Genomic DNA, 21,005 nt, shown 5'->3' on the forward strand with positions numbered 1-21,005 from the left:
TTCTGACATTGTCGAAAATCTATTTGCTTAATGGAGACTGAGCCAATACCAATCTCAGCTGTGCTCTAAAAACCTCCTATGTCTCACAAAAACAAAGCCATGTTTATTGGTAAATGTATTGACAGACTGGCCCAGGTAATTAAGACATCCTCTTTAGTTACAAAAGCTGTACATTACGAACATAGTAGGAACAAGCTGAGAAGAATGTGCCACATAACCTGGCTAATTATCTATATATATGCAATTTTAAATTTACAAAGTATAAAAGAAATAAAGCCTATTCTCTTATAATGCACAGTTTATTTCCTTTTTTGTTTTTTAAGATACAATATATTACTAGTTGGAGTGGAAATGAGGACAGACTCTAATTTTCCCCAGCACAGAGGATGAGAGCAAGTTCTGTTCTGTAAAGTTTTCCTCCATCAGACAAGGCCATAATGTTCTTCTTGTACATTGCAAGGTTATTGATATCTAATTCCTGTTTTTAAAAAAAGAAAATGTATTTTAAAGTCACTAGATATCATTCCTTTTGACTTGACATCCTCCAGTAGTGTTGAATTGCATTTCTCACATTTACACTGAGGTGGTTGGGAACAGGAACAGTTGTTACCAAGCCATTTGAAAGGAGTCGATTTAGAAAAGTTTGCGTGTGTGAGAAGCAGTGTGTATTTCTGGGGCTGTGTTTATGTGTTGTGCTAAACTAAATTACTGTTTGCTTTTTGTGTAGTTATGAATAAACAATTGCAGATTATAATACCTGCTTTATGGTTTAGTGCAGGGATGTCAAACTGCCGGCCCATGGGCCGGATGTGTCACACCGAAACCACGCCCTCCCCATTGGCAATGGGGAAAAAGTTGTGATATGTCATGTGATGTCGCAAGTTTGACATGCCTGGTTTAGTGCAATCTATTAACCCAGTCAACTGTGGGTTATTAAAAAAGTTAAAAATTCCTACTGTAAGCATAATAGTCCTTTGGCAGGTGAGGATTATTTATGTATTTGTTTACTTTTTATTTGTTTCTCAGGGGTCACAATGGGCACAGCCAGTGATGTGCCACCGAATGAGAAGGGTTGAATTTCTGGGCTGGGACAATCAAATCAAAACATTTGTGTTAATAAAGGTTCATGCACACATTTTTAAATTTATTTTGGCAAAAGAAAATACTTTGGGGGGGGCAAAGAGCAAAAAAACCCCATGATTTTACTTCAGAATTTTGGTTTGGGAAGCTATTGTCTGTGGTATGCTAACCCTCACCTTAGCAACCTATGTGAATCCTGCCTCAGGAGTGACATTGTGCCATATTGACAACTGTGTTTCCATTCTTTTGTCACTAAGTGCACATTCCCTACCATTTTACTATGAATTAACTATGGTAACTATCAGGGGTGTTGCTAGATATGGACTTCTTGTTTGACATTTATGGTCCTCTAAGGGAATATGGTTAATTGCTGCTCCCTGTGGGCTGCTTGAAAGAAAACAGTGGAAAGGGGTTTGAGAAGAGAGCAGCTATTTTTGTCTTTGTTAAGACAGAGCATTGTGTGATCCTTTTCAAATTCATTTTAATAGGTATTCAATTCAAAGTAGGAAGATGATAGGACAGCTACTATACTTTCAGCCTGGGGACACATCTAAGAGAAATGGTAGCTGTTTTACTAAAGCACTGATGCGAATTGAGTTAATGTAGGAGTAAACTCTGCTGTCTGGTATTACATATATGATTTCATTCCTTTTGTATCCAGAATTCTAAATATAGAGCATTTCAAAAGAACTTCTTGAACTGGCTAGACTTTGAAAGAGAAAAAGGCCTGTTAAGTACAATTTAAATGGAAATCTTAGAATTACCTTTTTATTCTTTTCACAGAGATCTTTTAGCAAAGCATCTAATTCCAGTTCATCTATGTAGCCATTCCCATCCTGAATAGGAAAAAAAACAACAGCATTACTCATTTCTGCTGCTTTCATTGACTTGTTGCAGCTTAGAAATACATTGAAAACTTTGGTTCACAGACTTTATCTTAAAAAAAAGTATACTTACTGAATCAAATGTATCGAAAACTTTATTAAATTCCTTTCCACACATTTTAACACCCTAATATTCAAAAGAAGGACAAATATTAGAACAGAAATGAATCAGGATATCAGTATACAAATATAGAACACTTTTAAACTGGCATACCTGAAATTTAAGGAGAAAGTTTTCCTGTACTGGCAGTAACCTTGGGAGAAAACGAGGAATTCAGAACAATTCCATAATGATTAAACAAGCAGAGAACAGAGCAAAGCAAATTATTTCAAATCTGAAATGCTTTGAGCTTGAAACAACCCATATCCAGTTTCTTAGAGTTATTTCAGGTTGAAAACATTAATGTTTCATTGTAGGTGTTTTCCACTAGAAATTATTTCCAGCTCACACCACTTTTTCAGTGAACAGCTGGTTGAACTCAAAATTAAGCATTTCAAATTGAAACTGTTTCTAGGTCAAAATACTTTGGCTTCAAAACACTTTGTCCACATACACTTCACTCTCTTTAAAGATTAATAGATGCTGAGAAAGTCAAATGAGCTGACATATCCTGTATTTTGTAGAGAAATCCTTTGAGAAGACTTTTTTTTAAAAAAAATGCCTATTTGAAGCATAGAATTAGGTAGCTGGGTGACCTTGGGCAAGTCACACATTCAACCCAACTCACCCCCAGAGTTGTGGGGACAATAGGAGGAGGAATATGTATATGTTCATTGCCTTAAGTTATTTGTAATAATAATAAAGAGATACAAATAAATTGCTGAGAGTAGGGGATATTGCTAGCTGGGCCTACAAGTGTGGTCGTTTCTTCTCTTGGAAGCCCTCATTTCCTTCTTCCCAATGTCAAAGAACAGTGCATGTAGACATTTAGACAATTGCTTGCTTGGGTTGACCTTTTCCACCCAAGGATGGACTGCTCAGTTTGTTTATCCTTGGAGGAACCAGTCCAGCACATCCTATAGCACTGGCTTTGCACTTTGTACTCAGTACCAGCATTCCTTTTGCCCACCCTTATTGTGTCATGTTCCACAACCAATTGATAAGATTTTCTACTTTTTCCTCCAAATATTCTTACCGGGCCATTTCTGTCAGTTCTAGCTTTCCATCATTGTTTTCATCAAACATCTTCAGCTGAAAAGGTTAAATTATAGTCTATGAGAAGTTTATTTTTAAAAAATCAAAAGGAGAAAAGTTTGACTAAAAGCACAGGTCTCCCATATCTGGGAAATATGCTAACTCAATGAAACCCAGTAGCCCCCCCCTCCCCATTAAGTCATTGTCACTCTTCAAATGTTTGGATTTCAGGAGATCTTTTAATGACATGTACTTTACTATATCATATTCTTCAACAGCTGTTACATCTGCTTTTACATTTTGTTTTGATCAGGCTGGATCCCAAATCCTAGCATTGAGTTCTGCAGTTAGGGTTCATTTCTGAAAGCTTGGGAGGTCTCCAGGAAAGTATAGGTTATGCAGGAGAATTGCTGGTTATCATGTTCTCTAAAAGCCATCAGATCCAAAGTCATTCTTTGCATAGAAAAATACCTGACAATGCAGTCTTTGAGCCTGATTTTCTAAGACGTTTTTCATACTGATTAAGAATTCTGAGCCACTTTAAGTATACATCCACAAAGGAAAGTTAGATAAAAATTAATATAAATACTATACAAATGTTAGAGTTAAAATGGTGGAAACTAAATTTATTATTTATCCCACCCACCCCCAAAATGCACAAGATGCACAATAACGGTTCTATTGTTCATTGTTCTAACTACAATGGCACTCCCCAAGCCCCACATCTCCAAATCCCACCTTCTGAGGCTGATTATGCAAAAATTTTCCCAAGGCGATGGCAGTTTACTACATTAATATAGCTGAAACTATGTTATGTTCATGCAGTATATGGCATTCCCAAAACTCTCTTGAGTTTCTATTCATTATCTCCAGAAGACAGAGAGCAGACTTTCCTAACATGATGTCCTCAATTCCCAGATTTCCCAGCTGGGATGGCCATTGTAGACAATTCTGTAAATGAAATCCATGCAGTACAAATGGACAAAGATGATAGCAGACTGTTCTTGTACACACAAAATGGACCTGTTATAGATTAGCCTGCTGGATTTCTTCAGTTATTATTTCAGAGTTTTTTATTGCCCATTCTTTATTTATGAACCCTATGGAGCCAACTAAATTGTAACTCAAAGGGTGAGGTGACAAAGTCTAAATACATTTATGAGATATTATTTTAAGTTCTGTGTGGGTATTTTAAAATGGGGTAGGGCAATTACTGTAATTCCAATAAAGAAATAGCAGTTATAGGTCTTACCATAATATCTGTATATTCTGATAATTTTGAATCATCGATCTGTTTGTTTGCTTTCTGTAGTAAATCTTTCAAAAAGTTCTGAAACAAAATTAATATATATATATCAAAAAGCAATACTTTGTCTGATATCCTTGCAGAATAAAATCTTTTTCTTCTAGTTAATTATGGATAGAGAAATAACATTTTTCCTCATTATTCCATGAAAATATAAAAGCTATAATCCCAATTCATTCACGTATGGGGGTAAGAATCATTGACCTTAATAGATCTTTCTAAGTAATCATGGATTGCCCTATATATCTTTGAAATGCAAAGGACAGAAGTATAGCGAGTAACAGTCATGCCAACTGAAAACTTAATCTGTCTCCTACATTCAAGATGCCTAGTCCTCTCAATGGGGAGGATCAGGTAGATTAGCCTGCATTATACCGTAATATAAATCTAATGTATTAGCATTATATTACTAAATAATTCCCTGTCCAGCTAGCAGGCATAAGGAAAGCTTCTATTCCAGTTTATGTTAACAGTGTCACAAGTTGGGAGCCCCAGCTTCATTCCTCTGACCAACTGGTAAGCCTGTTGGTGACTTCATGAATGTTGGTTGTTTTGTGATTTGGGGCTACTTGAAAATGGTTGGAAGTTTCTAAGAGTACAAATAGCTTGACTTATTTTTTTATAAGGACAGAAGCCAAGTGTTAGGAGAAAGGGGATATGTGACTCGTGTGACTTGAGTAGTACTGCTTTAGCACTTCCCCATCAACTGGTCCTCAACTTGAAGTTAAAATTTTGTTTCCTGAACACAGTACTTCTTTGAGTTCTAAATGTCATCATTTGAATGAGTTTAATATTCTGAATAGAGCTTTGTGTAAGAATGGGACTCCCTTTGGGTAGGTGTATGTTGGGGAAAACTGAGACAAGCAGCAGGTGAGGTCAGAACTAATTTGGATAAGGTCATTTCTCATCAAACACTCCTGATTTTCTCTGGTACTGACTTCTTCTAAGCAACAGGCTATGGGGAAAGGACATCAAGCCCTTAGGAGAACCCTTGGCCCTTCCAAAAGTATTATGCGTGACCCTAAGGCTACAAGCTTGCCATTCCTGATCACTCAGTTCTGGCAGTGCCTGTTCTTTTAAATGCAAGTTCCATAATTAGTTAGCAGAGCCGAAGTTGCTTTCCTGACCTTGCAAGAAAATTTTGTTTCCCAGATGGGCAGCCAGTTGCCCTACTTTAGTGACATGATAAAATTCTTTATTAAGCTAGAAATTTTGAGAGCTGGGGAATTATGAATGTCTATCACAAAAAATCCCTACATATGCTTGTTCTAAATTTCTTTCTTGGTATTATTCTTGCTTTTAATAGGGATGGGCACAAGTGGGAAAATGTAGGAAACTCAGCTGGGCTATTCTAGGTTGCTCATGTTTTAACTAAACAGAAGCCCAGGACATTTCGTTATTCTACAGTATCTGAGAAAACTATGAAAGGTCTTAAGATCAAATAAGGCATAGAATCTGTGTGACTTTCCTTAGATTGATTCAAAACATAATCTGTCCACTTCTGCAATCAGCTGTCACTGCTCTGTTTATTTAGTCATTCATTGAATTTATACGGCTGCCCATATCACAAAAAGTGATCTGAGATGGTATATAATAAAAGTATAAAGCAGTAATATATTCTTAAAAATATCCAGGAAACAAATTGCTATTAAATTGAGGGCAGCAGATGCCAACCTCAAACTTTCACAGTACCTCACTTGTCCCCTGGAATATCCTGGCCTGATAGCATAATCCAGTTATGAGCGACTTCCATATATCAACAGAGATGAAGCTGGCCTCACTGGGTACTGCCAAGTGCAGCTCCCTAGCAGTTGGGATACACAATATACTTCTGCTGGATCTGATGATAGTTGTATGTCTATGCTTAGAAAAAACAATTTTTCTGTAGCCCTTCTTAGTACAATAGTCATCCATTGTTGAAGAAGTTTATGCCAGTTGACATCTACTAAAGCCCTAGCTATATCTCTTGGCTTTATCTCGGATAGGACATTAAGAAGTACTGTGATGCATGTAGTTATATTTGATTCTGTTAATTTTATAATTTACTCTCTTTATCAGTGTTTTATTATATATTTGTTGTTTTAAATTTAGCTGAAGGGCAAAACACATTTAGTAAAAACAAATCAGTTCCTAGGCTGTACTGTTTCAGGTTCCAGGAATAAGTAATTACATAGATGAATACCTTATCTTCACAGAGAAAGAAGTATTTCTTAAGAAATTTAAGCTAGGGCTTTCTCCCTAATATTTAGCTTTCTGTGTTCCCATACGAAGTTTATTCCTGCAGTCCAGTCAGAACAATGGTACAATCCGAAAACAATAATCTGTAGGCATTCATGATTTGCAAAACTGGTTTCAGGGAGGTTATATACTCTAAAAGAAATTTGTAGTTGTATTCTGTAAGTTTTCTTCTTTGGAATTATAATTTTTAAATGTTGCTGGCATAATGTACTTGGAATAGAAGTAGCACAGTAAATTAAACTCTTTGGTCTTTACAGCTATGTTGTACAGCCTTTACTTTTAAAGATTTGTTTACCGTATTTTGTTGCTTTATGCAAATACTTTTGATGTTGAATGCCCCAAATATCTAAGAAATGATTATATAAATTTTTTACCTTAAGCTCTTCAGCATCAATATATCCACTATGGTCACTATCATATTTTCGCCATGTCTGAAATTAAGAAAATAGCAACTGAAAAAATTGCATACATCCATATGCAAAGTTTTGCACCTTGCCAATGCAATTTTTCACAAGTGAAAATGTATGTGGATTACCTGCATGAAATCTTCACTAGATTTCAGCTGTTGGCATCTAAAAAATAATAGGAAGTTTTCTTCTGTTGGCAGTATCTGAGCAAGCTGAAGAAAAAATAATAATTTAGAATTATTTTTTCTAACTAGAATAAAAATATAATTTACTGCACTATGTTTCCAGAAGGAAATAAGAAAAATTTGCATACAACTGATTAGTAGTTTGTAAATACCAGGTACAATCCATGAATAATTTATTGTGTACCCAACGCATTGAACTATCACAGCACTAAACTGGAAGAAATGGCGTGGAGTGCAGTGAAGTGAAGTGGAATGGAGAATAGAATAGAATAGAATAGAATAGAATAGAATAGAATAGAATAGAATAGAATAGAATAGAATAGAATTCAATTCAATTCAATTCAATTCTTTTTTGACCAAGTGTGATTAGACACACAAGGAATTTGTTTCCGATGCAGTGTACATACAAACAACAAAGTGATAAGTTTTAGATCACAAATGATAAAATGATAGGAGTCCTAATGTGATTAGTTTTGTTTTGGCTTGGTGCAATATGTGTATTTAGCCTTTTCATTTTATAAATTGCTAGCAGTGATATGTGAGCTAGCCAAGAGTCTAGCCTGTTGATCCATCCTACATGTTTCTACAGAATATTTAAATCACTGATCTTCCTTTCTAAATTTCTCCAGATGGCTGATTATTACATGCTAGTGAAATCTTAAATGTTGTAAGTATGTTTTATTGTTAAGAGAAGCAAAATAACTTTTCATATTGATTTGTAGATGAGAAAAGGACCCTCCAATCGCCCAGATTAGCTTTGTTTTTTAAAAGTTGGGGCCTTTTCCACTAATATTTTCAAATCTCAATAAGCTTCAGATAAAAAGGGGAGAAAGAATGATAGATTCTCCATTGTATTCCATGGTTTTCTTTAAATTATACAATTTAAGGGGTGGAATACAGCTTCAGAAAAAACAGTGGGAGGAAAGAACAGGAAAAATTAAGAAAGGATGAATGAAGTGACCATCATGTAGAAAAATCAGTAACAAGAGTCTGAGAACAGAGAAATAGTGCATTCAAGACCTTTTCAGAGGAGTATTTGCCTTTGGGTTATTTTTTTGTAGTACCATCCAAGGAAGTGTTCTACTTTCAGAGTGATGAGGTATATCAATTATTTCAATTGAAGATAGAAAACAAAGTTAAAATGAAATCTGAAGAGTAATGTTATTATTTTGAGCTCCCCCCTCCCCATTGAAGATACTAAGCCACTGGCCTCAGTGGATAGCCCTTCCTGGGGAAAAAAACTTCATAAGATAAGATGACGAGAAGAAAGGTAGGCAATAGAATGAATGAACCTTCTGCTAATAGGCATCTTGGAATCTTAAAAGACCTTGCCCATTTCCAGGACTAAGCAGGAGATCACCAATCTTTTGATATTTTATGATTTAGGTCAACTGCTGGGCTAGATCTGGTAGAAGACTCAGAATCAGTGTGGCTAGAGAAATATTGTATTGCAGACTATCATGAAGCTGTACAAAACATTTGATTTATGGCAGTAAGAATGTGCAAATGACTGTTATACACACTGTGGCTTCAGTTCAGTTCTTCCTCCTGCACTTCCCGTGAGTTAACAGATTCATGACATGATGCTTGGTAGCCTTGAAATCAACCAATTGCAACCCCTGTCCTGAGAACTGGCTTCAGGTATAGATCAAATCATTCAGTGACGCTGTTACAAATTGTGAATATTTTCTATAACAAATGTATTTTTTGAGCGTGACTTTGGAAAATACCTCCCATGGTGAATCTGGATATTTTTTCAGGAGTTGATTTCCAGAAATGTCATGGAATACTTGGACAAACCTTGGTCAGTGTTGTATAGCAGGTAATCAGAAGCTTATTTTTCCTTCAGATGTTTTTTAGACTCCAATTCCCATCAGCTTAACTATTCTGTCAATAGTTGCTGTGGTGCAGCAGCTGCTGAAGGACTGTAGATCCCTTATTTTGTCACACAGCAATGACCAAAAGATGAAATAGACCCTTAAGAAGGGACACAAACTTTGTAAAATGGTCTGTTTCAAGACATCTTGTGGTCTTGAGAATATCACATGTCATGATTATTGCTGCAAGCTGGCTACACATCTAGCAAAAATGGTCTTACATCTTTCAATGGTTTATCAGAAAATAATTCTAATCCTCTTAAATATTCTCTCTCCTCTGGATTTCTTTAAAAGACACACTTTCTGTTTTTGCTTGAATAAAGCAAGTTCCAAAGCAAGCTGTTGTACTTAATTGGGGAGGATAGATTTAAATTTAGGCTGATCAAGATATGATGAAAGCTTCAGTTGCACTAATATTTTGAAAGGGCGTAAATGGTATCAATCTATCCTCTTTTAGTTTATGATAAAATATTAGTTATGTCATTGCTAAGTTACATGAATGGCAAATAGAGACAGCACAGCTAAGAGTTCACAGAGTTTGCTCAGAGGCATTGACTGAATATTTTTTTTTATTTTTATTTTTATTACATTTATATCCCGCCCTTCTCCGAGGACTCAGGGCGGCTTACAAGCTTAGCAGTAGCCTTCATTCTATGTATATGCCTGCTTATTAGGGCTTTCACACACACCCCAAGCGGCATTATTACAAAGTCAGCTTAATTGCCCCCAACAATCTGGGTCCTCATTTTACCTACCGTGGAAGGATGGAAGGCTGAGTCAACCTTGAGCCTGGTGGGATGCGAACCTGCACTAATTGCAGGCAGCTGGTGTTACTTAAGGAGGCATTAGCCCACTGCTCCAATATATATCAGAACAGATTCAATCTACCACCACTCCACTACTATTTTATAAAATTATCTCAAGATGATATGCAAAGGACAAATGAATTCACTTCAGAATGGGACCATCCACAGAGGAGAAAAACGGGTGATAGAAATGGTACCCCTTTCCTTTCCTCAGACTAGAGAACTATAATCTGACTGGGCCTCAAGACTTCCCCTGCAAAAAGGTGGCTGTATAACATCTTGTAGCTTAGTATTAACAACCACTGTAAAATATACATGTATTATATGCATATCATATATAACGCCTTAGTCCACAAACTGAGTACCAATTTGTTTCCAGGTCCAATTCAAGGTGTTGGTTATCACGTATAAAGCCCTACATGGCATAGGACCAAGTTACCTACAGAACTGGCTTCACCCAATCTCAGCAGCCGGTCTCACTCGATCAGGCAGGGAAGGTATGCTACAGACTGCGTCAGTCAAGGAATTTTGACTGGTGGGGTCTAGGAAGAGACCCTGCTATGCCGCTGCCCCATGCTTTGTGAAACATCTTCCTCCCAGAGGTGAGGAAAATCCCCCAATCTCTTGGCTTTCCACAACCATGGGGCTGACTAGTCCCTTGAGAGCTCCCCCCCGCCTGTAATACTCCATCTTAAGATTTCTCCCCTTTTGATATTTAATTGCATTTTCCCATACTTTTGAAAAACTTTTACCCTAATTTAATTTTTAATTTCTAATGTTAATTTTTATTTATTATTTTATTTATTGGCTACATTATATTGTACATCATCCAGAGCCCATTTTTGAGGGAGATGGGTGGTTTAGAAATATGAAATATAAACAAACAAATATCATATCATATTTTGTGTCTCTGCACAGCTATAAGTGCAAAGCATGTAAATTAATGCAGAATAAGAAGCAATCTTACCTCTACAATTCCTATTTTTCCATCAGAACTCTTTGAAAAGTGATCCACAAAAGTTTTCATTTCTGGAGTTAAGCCCTTTAAATAAAAAGCATGTTGATTATCTTTTTTAGGCACAGACAAAAAGGAAGCAAGACCACAATCCATCCCATAAATTTTGCCCATATTGGAAAGCACTGAATTATTGCAATGCAGAGTAGACGGACCCTGACCTCTAGACAGAGGTCAACCTCATTTAAAAAAAGAAAAGGTGGAGCCTAATTTATTAAGAATAGTCACATTAAGAGGCGTCTTGATAAAAAAACTAAGTTCATGGATGCTAAGAAATGAATTTATAAAATGAAAAATCTCTGTCTGATTTTTATTAAATTTCAGATTAAGATTTAAATATATAAATAAATCTATGACTTAAAAAACCCCTCAGGATTCTTGTTCTATCTAGCTATAATGAACATTAGTATGTACTCTTGCCATTTTCACATTTTTAGGGTGTTCCCTTTAAAAGAACTGTTTTTGCCTCTTGACAAAGTATGTGAAAAGCTTTCCAAAAAGGGAGATCTACTCTTTATACTGAGTGTTCAAGAAAAGGTGATCTACTCCTTCAGTCATATGTACTCAATCAGGAGTATGCAGAAATGGGTGACAATATTCATTTGGATGTACTTCTAAATGCACACAGCAACACAGTAATCTAGGGAAAGTGGATCAATCCATTGCCAAATAAACCTCTTTTTTACACAAACTAATCAGCCACACAACTAAAGACTGGCACAGGAAAACCATGAAACCATCAGCATAGCAGAAGATAATGAAAAATGATTGTCCTGTTTCCTGGGGAAATATTTATTTCTTTGTGTTCAGAATGGGGTCAGTGGGAAGGTTTAATCTGCACTCAGTATGGCTGGTACACGGTAAAAGCTCATTTTCTGCCTTGGGGTGAATCTATTAAGCTATGCTCCATTAAGCTAGTTAGTGTTCCCTATGATTTTAGTGGGTTTGCTCTAGGCATAACTATGTTTGGATCTGACATGTAGTTATAGTATACGTTATTACCAATGAGTACCATACGTTGTATGTCAATGCTGACAATTCTTAGACAAAGAGAATTCAGTTACACTGTGTAACTCACGGGTGTCAAACTGCCAGCCTGTGGGCCGGATGTGTCACGCCAAAACTGCGCCCACCCCATTGCCGGCAATGGGAAAAAAGTCACGACATGTCACATGACATTGCAAGTTTGACACCCGTGAGTTACACAGTGCTGAATACTGAGAATATATGAATGCAGATAGCCAGATGTTATTGCACCATGGTTTTAAAAATATCACTATCACAAGAATGAAATCTGTTCCAAATAAATTGACTGATGGTAATTTGTTAATGCTGATAATGTTCAAGCAGTGCTCCAGATGTTTTGGAAATGCATCCAAGCTGCCTATTACTATTGGTAATATCTTTGCTTTCTTTTGAGTAATTGTTCTCCTGCTACTACATAGCCATTGTGATGTCTTATTATCTGCATTGCCAGCTAGGGGTTTGGTGTTTTTTAATGTTCAGGCCATGAAATAATTTGCCTTGCCATGTCTCTCTTCTATTCTTCATTTGATTTTGGTTTCTCTGTTATTCAGTAAGCCTTCATGGTGTACCAGCTTCAGTGCATCTTATTCACTGTCCTTCAGATAGTCTTCTTTAACTGTCCGGGGTATTTGCAATATTCATGCCCTCCTATGCTCTTTGGTAAGTAGAGTATGTCAACATTGGTGCTTGGATGATAGACATAATTCATTGTTATTATCTTTCTGGACTTCCTATCCAGAAGCTTTTAGTTTTGCTTGAGTCCAGTCCACTATTCCAGATGAGTATCTAATTATTGGAACTGCACTGGCGTTAATTGCCTTAATAGTATTTTCTCTACTGTTTGGACTTTATGATCTTTTTCACTCAAATAAAACATTATTATTATTATAGTTGATCTCCCAGTCAGATATTTAGTCTGAATGCGTTCATCTAAGGACCAGGGATAGGCAAATGATGTTTAATGATATTGTCACAGGATGTTAGCTGTTTCAAGTAAAGCTAATTTTGCAATTGATTGATGGGGATTTTGTCAGTTTCCCATGGTGTCAAGTGGTGCTCCAATTCTTTTGGTATCATATCCAAGACACCTATTACTGTTGGTACAATCTTTGCTTTCTTTTGCCATAGTCATTTTATTCCTAGTTGCACATCTTTTATTTTGTGATTTTCTATTCTCTTCTATTCTGCTGTCTTCAAGTTCTTCAATGTCCTTTATCCAGACTTTTTCTGTTTTTCTTATCAACAATTATTAAATCTGTTATTATTTTATGCTGTTTGGTGTATGTTACCATATAATGTCAGTGTTGTTATTGTGCATCTTATTTGTAAACTGTTTGTAGTCCTGTGCAGAAATACACAAGACAACAAAATAAATAAAAATAATACAATTATTAACTTTTCAATCAACAATCCATATTCATTACAACTAAAGCTTCATGGTTTCAATGTGCAATGCAAAATAATGATACAGGATTCTCATAGATCCTGAAGAGAAACTATTGGAAGGTATAAAATAGAATAATCACTTATAGTTTTTAATCAATGCAATGGTGAGCACTTGAAGTTATCAGTGTCTTGGCTTTTTTGTAAACCTTGTATTGGAAAGTCAAACAAAAAGAAGGAGAGGTGAAGGGAGATTTTTCCATTCTCCCTATAATTAAATCTGAAATGGACAAAGGTATCCAAAACTGAAGGCAATTAACTGTGGCATGAATGAAACTGACTCTGCAACTAAATGTAGCTGTGGAACTAGCTAATGATTAAATGTTAGTACCAAGCTATGTTCATACTGTGATCATCTTACTGGGCACTTATTAAGTAGATATAAACTTCAACAAAAAGCAATTTCTCAACAAGCCACCTTCTTTAAACTAACACCATCTAACTAGATTATGACAGTGAACAAACAATTCCCAGTTAAGATATTCATACTACAAGCTGTAGTCCTAACCCATCTCTAGGATGTCAGTATAAGGAGAGCTGTTGCAGATAAACCCTGCCCAGAAACCAATAAAAATAGTTCTCAGCAATATTCAGAAAAATAGGTATTATATGCTATGAGTGCCAACAGCTTCAACAACTTTTAAAAATATCAAGTAACACATCAATTTATTTCTACTTTTTCTTTCAAGAAAGCAATTTCAAACATCTATGTTAAACACATGAATTCCTAATGATTCCAGTTCTTCACCACCCAGTAGATATGTGTAAGAGTGTGCATTTTGGAATCTATGTGTCTGTGTATACTGTGTGCAGCTCTGTTCCTCAGCCACCAAGGGGCAGAAACATATTTCAGTCTATATCCTGTAGTACGGTTATATCCTTACTCTAAAAGAAATTCCTTTATCCACACTAAAAAGCACAATGCAAGTAAACATTTCTTTAGAGGAGGAACTAAAATGGCAAAGTGAAAGCATCTAGTGATTAGAGTGCATGGTAATTTTCTATTTTTATATTATCAGACTAATCCACTTTTTTAATTACTGGTTCTGGTGCATAACCGTATTTGACTAATCTCTAAACAACTTAGCGAGAAGAACTATGTATGCATTACCGCCACAGGAAGATTACTGCATGGGAAGGAGGAAGAAATGACAAAGAATGAATTCTGTCATACAGATATTGCTCAAATCATGTAAGCAACAAAACAGATGACATAATGGAATTTAAAAAGGAGATGACTGAAAACTAAAACTAAGTAATGACAGCATCTACAACAGCATTATCACTAAACCAACTCCTGGACATGCTTCAAACAGATATGAATTGGGACTTAACAAGATAATAGCGCAGAGGACCATCCCACTTATAACACTGAAGAACCAAATTCCCTAGGTATTTTAGATATAACAGTCTCTTTTTCTGAGGCAGCTGCATACTCAACTGCAGTATCTCATATAAAGAAAAAATTTCAGGAAGAAATTTCTAAAAATGAGACTACAGAACTCGCATCTAAGCAAAGCTCACTAATTGCATAGACTGAATTACTATTTTTTGACTATTTAACAGAAACAAAATTGAATGTGGACTTGCTGCAAGAGTCCCTTGATGCATTTACCCAATCTTTCCACAACAAATTGACTCACCTTGTTGAAGCAGGAAACTGATCCAAAAATTCTCAGGCTACTCTAACTGAAACACAAGCTTTATACCACGAATTGATAGAGAAAAGGGAAACAAACTCTAAAATCTGCCCTACAAACCTTGAGCAACAGGAGGGCTGAAAATCAAGATCAAAACAACCATGTGTTGCGAACTAATCTACTTACAAATCAGCTTTAATAGACTCAGCAGTAGATGGTGAGGTTCAAGAAAACAATACATTACTCCCTAAGTCAGCTATTTCTATGTCATTACTGTGCAATTGACTTACACTCGGTGAAACGCCAGCCTAGCAAGATGGACTGTATGCATTCAAGCAGTCTATTATCCCAAGTATGCTTTTCATAATTAAACCCATGCTGACCACTTTACTCATTGTTCCACTATATTTTTTGAGACACAGATCTCCCCATTCATTGAGCCATTACATCAAGATACTACCATACTACCATTTTGAGAAATCAGGAATGGATGCTGCTGCTCCAATTGCAAAAATAATAAACCAACCCTCTTGGGAGAAGCAATTTCAGGCAGAGAAGGGGGCAGATTTCAGCTAGCTGCTGGCAGCAGAAATAATTGAAACCTTTGGAACTTTGTTTGGTTACAATCAGGAGGGCGTACTAAAGAAGTTAGAGGACCTTACACAAACTTAATCCACAGTGGACAAGACAACTGCCCCATTGATTTGGTTTCCGTGCCCCCTGCAGAAAGTTTAAAAATGATATTAATATGAACTTGTCTCCAAGTTCATAGATAGGTAGACAAATAACTAGCTTATGTCATTGAAGAATCCAACGTACCCCCAGGAGCTGCAAACTTAGCCCCACAAATAACTGAGTTTGCACATCAACATTTACAGGATTCCATCTCGGTCTCATTAAAGGGCACCTGGATATCTGATATATACTGTTCCAGTGCTGCAGTTGACAGTGCAGGAGTTGTGGGGTATACAACCTCCCTCTCAGTGTTTTTCAGCAAATGCCTACAGCAATAACTGCCCAACTCAACTGGATGACATGCAACCAATATTTACTTTTCTGTTTTGTTATTTCCTGGAACACCACAGGATGGAAATCCAGCAGTAATCTTTTCTGGCATATATCTCTAGTTATGACATAATTTTTTTTCCAGGAACCATTGTATGCAGCTAAACTGCTAGTCAAAGGGCTTAAGACAATTACATTGGAAGCTGTGCCTAGCATATAAAATGGAAGGCTTTGTTGGGGCTTAGGCATTCTGCCTAAATAACTAGTTTACAACTATCAAACCGGTATGCATTGGCAACTCTCTTGCAATTCAGGAAGAGGCAACTCCTCATGTTTAATGCGTATATTCCACCCCTGCAAATATGTTTACAGATGAAACAAGTAAGGGATAAAATAGATACCTATGTGGGAGATTTAATAGTTGTGTTCCCAGTAGCATACTTAATACTAGTGATGACTTTAACACAAGAAGTGGAGCAAATGATAAATCACTCTTTGCTAAACTCCCTTGCCAGCCATTGTCTCCTATAATAACATCTGTTTTACTCTTCCAATCTAAGAATGTATACCTTGATTGTAGAGGATTTTGTCATGTTTCAAACTTTTACAAAACCATCTGGTAGTATTAAATGGGTCCAGCAGTGATAATTACCCAGTTAAGTTTACCCACTAGTCCAGTTAGACTAAGCTGGGATCTCCGAAAACTTAATTCCTTATCTAAGTTTGTTACTTTGCACCTGAATTTTTTTGATAGGTTGTTTGTACCCTTTTTTGCTATGACCTTTGCCCTATTCGTGCTATATGAATACCTCAGCATGCAGCAATAATCACCAATTTTGTTTAATGGGTGTCAACCAAATCACTTTACTAAGCCATGTTATTAGTATTAGTTGCGAAGTCGTGTCCAACTCATCATGACCCTATGGACAATGTTCATCCAGGCCTTCCTCTACCATCTTCTGGAGTCCATTTAAGCTCAGGCCTACTGCTTCAGTGACTCCATCCAGCCACCTCATTCTCTGTCGTCCCCTTCTTCTCTTACCCTCAATCTTTCCCAGTTCTAAGCCATAGTGTATGGCAATTGTTCTTGCTAATTTCAATAAATTAAAAAATTATTCCAATCATTGTTAACTGCTCCCCAACCTATTACAGTTAAGCATAATCCAAGAACATGTCATGTGAAGCTTGGAATTCTCTAAATTGTCACCTAAAATTATACAAAGAGAATTTTTTGACACAAACAAAATTGAAATTTTGTTCAATTTCTGACCTAGTGAAATTGGGAAAAAAATACCAACCCACTACAATTAATTTATCAAAAAAGGGGGGGAATAATGCAGTGTGGATATTTGGTAACTCTTGGTTGTGGTTGCCAGTGCGAAAAGTCCTGCCATCTTTTGGGGAATAGTAACTCCATCCTTTTCCAATAACTGTAATAGCTCTTCACTGCATACCATTTTGTTGCCCTACATGGATAAAGGGAGAATTTCCTGACAGACCTGGTGAGACCTCTCTGTCACATGTTCAGAGATCGGAAATATAATTAAACAGTTTAAATTATGTACAGTAAATCCCCAAGTTCAAAATTTATTACGTATGATAATAAAAAATAATTTGGAATGGTGGATCCCAGTGCTTGCTTCACTTTTCACAGCAGTTGGTCATTCAGCCATGATACCAAAGGATTGGGGCTTGACTATTATAATACCAAGAATGGCAAAAGAGATGATCCAGATAACTACCACCCAATCAGTTTGCTAAGACAGATTAGCAAAATGTATGCCAAATATCTACACGAGGCAAAACTAATTGACGGGCTTGAATCTAAGTATATCCTGAGGGATGAACAGGCTAAGTTTAGAATATTAGAGTGGGCCTTGGTGCTGCAACACTTAGTACAACTCAGGACAATCCTTTTATGATTTCAGGTCAGTTTGGGGCACAATATCTAGAATTAAATTGTGGCATAAATTAAAAATGCCACAAATGACAAATGTCTACTCCTGCTGCTCATCAAAATTCATGAGAATATAAGACTGACAGTTAGTTGCAGTAATCAAGGACACATCACCAAAAGAAATACCTGTAAGGAAGGGAGATAGACCGGACTGTGTATTGGTTCCGGACTGTGTATTATGTAAACTCATTAATTCTTCACCTAAGTAGGCCTACCTTCCATCCCCCCTATATTAACCCAAACACCTATCAGTTTACTTCTGTATGCCAGTGATGCGGTAATCCTCCATTGGGCTTAAAAGAAGTCTGAGATCACTGATGCATCACTGTAATGAGGAGGGACTAATAATAAACTATGTTAAGACCAAGATACTTACTTTCTCTAAATGACCAAAATAGAAAAGCTGGAATTTAGGTGGGCAGTCCATTGAGCAGGTTAAGATTTTTAGATATCTAGGAATAGCTTTTTCAAGACTCTGGAAGTAGAAATGATCGTCTGGATTGTGTTTCCACAATGCATAAACTACAGAAACTTATTATTTTTCCAGAGGAGCACAGTTTATTTCTGCTGCAATTAAGGTTTTTGCAGCTAAAGCTCAAGCGCAATTGCTATACGGGGCTCAATTAAGACCACATTATGATCGCCTTAGGAAAGATTCAAACAAAATTTCTAAGAAGTATTATGAGGGTACCTGCTGTGTTCCAAATTCAGTACTTCGATAGGAAGCAGGAGTCAATAAATTCAAAACTAATCTCTGAATAAATATCTTTACCTACCCGTTGAAACTACGTCACAATTCTAGCATACTGACCCATTTAATACTGACAATTACAATTTTTTTCGGGAAACAGCAGTCTAAAAGAAACCAAGTCTCTACGGTTTCACATGTGATGCCATCCTAAAGTTAAATCAAGCCAGATCAATAATAAGATGAAGGATCTTAGATATAGAAGGTGAAACAGAAATTGCTGCTTTTTCTCACAGCATAACTAGAAATCCAAATATTAGTCTAAACCAGCTTCATATTTATATCATATCGTAGTTCCCCAATTTAGGAGAGTTTTATCCTTAGCTCCATTTAATGTTCTCCCCACAACTCTCCTGGAAGAGAAATGTAGGAAAACCCAATATGAAACCCAATACTGCCCCTGTGATATGGGGGCTATAGAAACCACAGCTCATATTCTTCTGTATTGCCAGTTTTACAGGGACATTCACAAGAGGTTGATCACACCTGTTTTATTCAAATTGCAATGCACTCTGATAGCTTTCATCTGCACTGTCTGTTAAAGAAGAATAAACTCATTTCTCTAAAAGTAGTAAAATGTGTAAGTACAGTAACAACAAATGGTTTATAATAGTTTTTGTTGTTAGCATTGTGTTACTGATTGTATTTTTATTGGCAATGACCTGAATAAAGTTCTGCCTGTCTTTCTTTACAAATGCAGTAAGCTGTTTACTATCAACCCAGAGTTGGAATGCTCTAGTAGAGTGTGGATTCACGAAATTTTGCTTTTTATCTGAATTCCATATTTTCCAGCCACAACTTTTCCATTTCTCCAGTTTTAGCAATTTGCATTTAAACTGATGTGTGCATGGCCAAACATGTACATGGTCATAATCATCCTTTACTGGAGCTTGGTTATTGGAGTTAAGTATTATTTTTATTAAATTTATATGCCACATTACTCCCCTCTACTCTGGGGATTTTCCTACTCCTATTATATTTACAAATGGGGAAAAAAAGGCCCCATCTTAACCTACCAAGCCAGATTTCTGTCGTGCCTGCTGCAGTTCTTGGATAAAACCCTGCAGTTCTTTTCCATCCATGTATCCATTGCCTGTAACACCAAGATAGAGAACACAATGGTTACAGTTCTAGTGGCTTCTCTCCTTCCTGCAAATTAACAGAGCAATCCTATGCTTAGATCAAAGTCCCCCTGAGTGCAACCAGATTTCGGAAAATACTTATAGGGTTGCAGTCGTGGTTTCAGCCTCCCCGAGAAGAATGCCCTGTTTCCTTCTACGTTACATGACTGTTTTTATAGGAGGCGCTTTGGACTTTTAGAAGCTTTCAGCTGCCGAACGAAGGGCAAATAGTTAGAAGTCCCAACGCCGGCAGAGCGACCGACCGCTCGGAGGCTGGTCCGCGCTCGTCCTTCCGAAAATGTCGGTTTCCTCAAATGCTCCCGTCGTTTTAGACGTAAAGAAGTAAAAGTTGTCACTTGCGCCCGACAAAGTTTCCTGCTTACAGTAGAGCAAGTAGGAGGACGCCGAGTCCCTCTCGCTTAGTTTTGCAGCTGAGCGTTCTCACACACACACCCCTCCCCCTTTGGTTCCGAGCCTGACAGAGGTTAGAAGAATGGGACGATGTAATCAATCACCGTCAGCGTCGTAATGGCGCCAGATCGCGAAAAACTGGCTTGCCGAGACCGTCGCTTCTTGCAGGTAAGCCTCCGCGGTCATGGCGCGAGTCTTGGGCGATCGGCGGGCGCAAGCGAAGCAAGAAGGTCAATGGCGCGGTTGCCGGGTGCCTCTGTCCGCGGTGCTGACCGGCTCTCTGCCCGGAGAAGTTCTCCTCGTTCTTAGCCGAGGACTCTCTATTTATCCGCTTCTTTGCCTCCGAGCTCCGCCCCTGAAGCGCTCCCTCCCCCTCCTCCCTCCCTCTCTCCCTCTCTCCCTCTCTCTCTCTCTCTCTCTCTCTCTCTCTCTCTCTCTCTCTCTCTCTCTCTCTCTCTCTCTCTCTCTGTGTGTGTGTGTGTGTCTGTCTGTCTGTCTGTCTCTCACACTCTCTCTCTTGCACAGTCCTCCTGTCCAGCAAAGCGGGAGGGTCTCATAAAGCCAAGTCTGCTCCCCAGAAAATCTAAAAGGCTCAACCATAGCAGTGACAACTTAACGCTACAAAAAAAGTAATGAGGATCATCCAGTTCCAGAGTCATCTCTCTAGAGAAACACATTTTCCATCTTAAATAAATGAAAACAATCCAAAGATCAACTTCCT

The 21,005-nt window shown here is 37.3% G+C and overlaps 1 protein-coding gene across 1 annotated transcript; it reads right to left on the reverse strand.

Moving 5' to 3' along the window:
* Positions 1 to 20,591, reverse strand: CALB1 (calbindin 1). The gene is made up of 11 exons (XM_083357390.1): positions 20,389 to 20,591; positions 19,769 to 19,845; positions 10,886 to 10,960; positions 7,179 to 7,262; positions 7,018 to 7,074; positions 4,352 to 4,429; positions 3,101 to 3,156; positions 2,179 to 2,218; positions 2,038 to 2,091; positions 1,845 to 1,916; positions 1 to 478 (listed from the first exon to the last, which is right to left on the reverse strand). Exons 1-11 carry the CDS (start codon positions 20,468 to 20,470, stop codon positions 365 to 367), a joined length of 789 nt encoding a protein of 262 aa, XP_083213516.1. The 5' UTR covers positions 20,471 to 20,591; the 3' UTR covers positions 1 to 364.
* Between the last annotated feature and the right edge of the window lie 414 nt (positions 20,592 to 21,005).

Source organism: Vipera ursinii (assembly GCF_947247035.1).
Source record: "Vipera ursinii genome assembly, chromosome: 3".
Lineage (NCBI taxonomy): Eukaryota > Metazoa > Chordata > Lepidosauria > Squamata > Viperidae > Vipera > Vipera ursinii.

Excerpts from the sequence above, each read along its gene's own strand:
- CALB1 (XM_083357390.1), bottom strand. The coding sequence starts at position 20,470 with ATGACCGCGGAGGCTTACCTGCAAGAAGCGACGGTCTCGGCAAGCCAG. Across the intron at positions 10,961-19,768 it reads CACGACAGAAATCTGGCTTG|GGCTTAACTCCAGAAATGAA; the intron begins GTAGGTTAAGAT and ends TTTTATTTAAAG. Across the intron at positions 7,263-10,885 it reads GAAAAATAGGAATTGTAGAG|CTTGCTCAGATACTGCCAAC; the intron begins GTAAGATTGCTT and ends TTTTTTCTTCAG.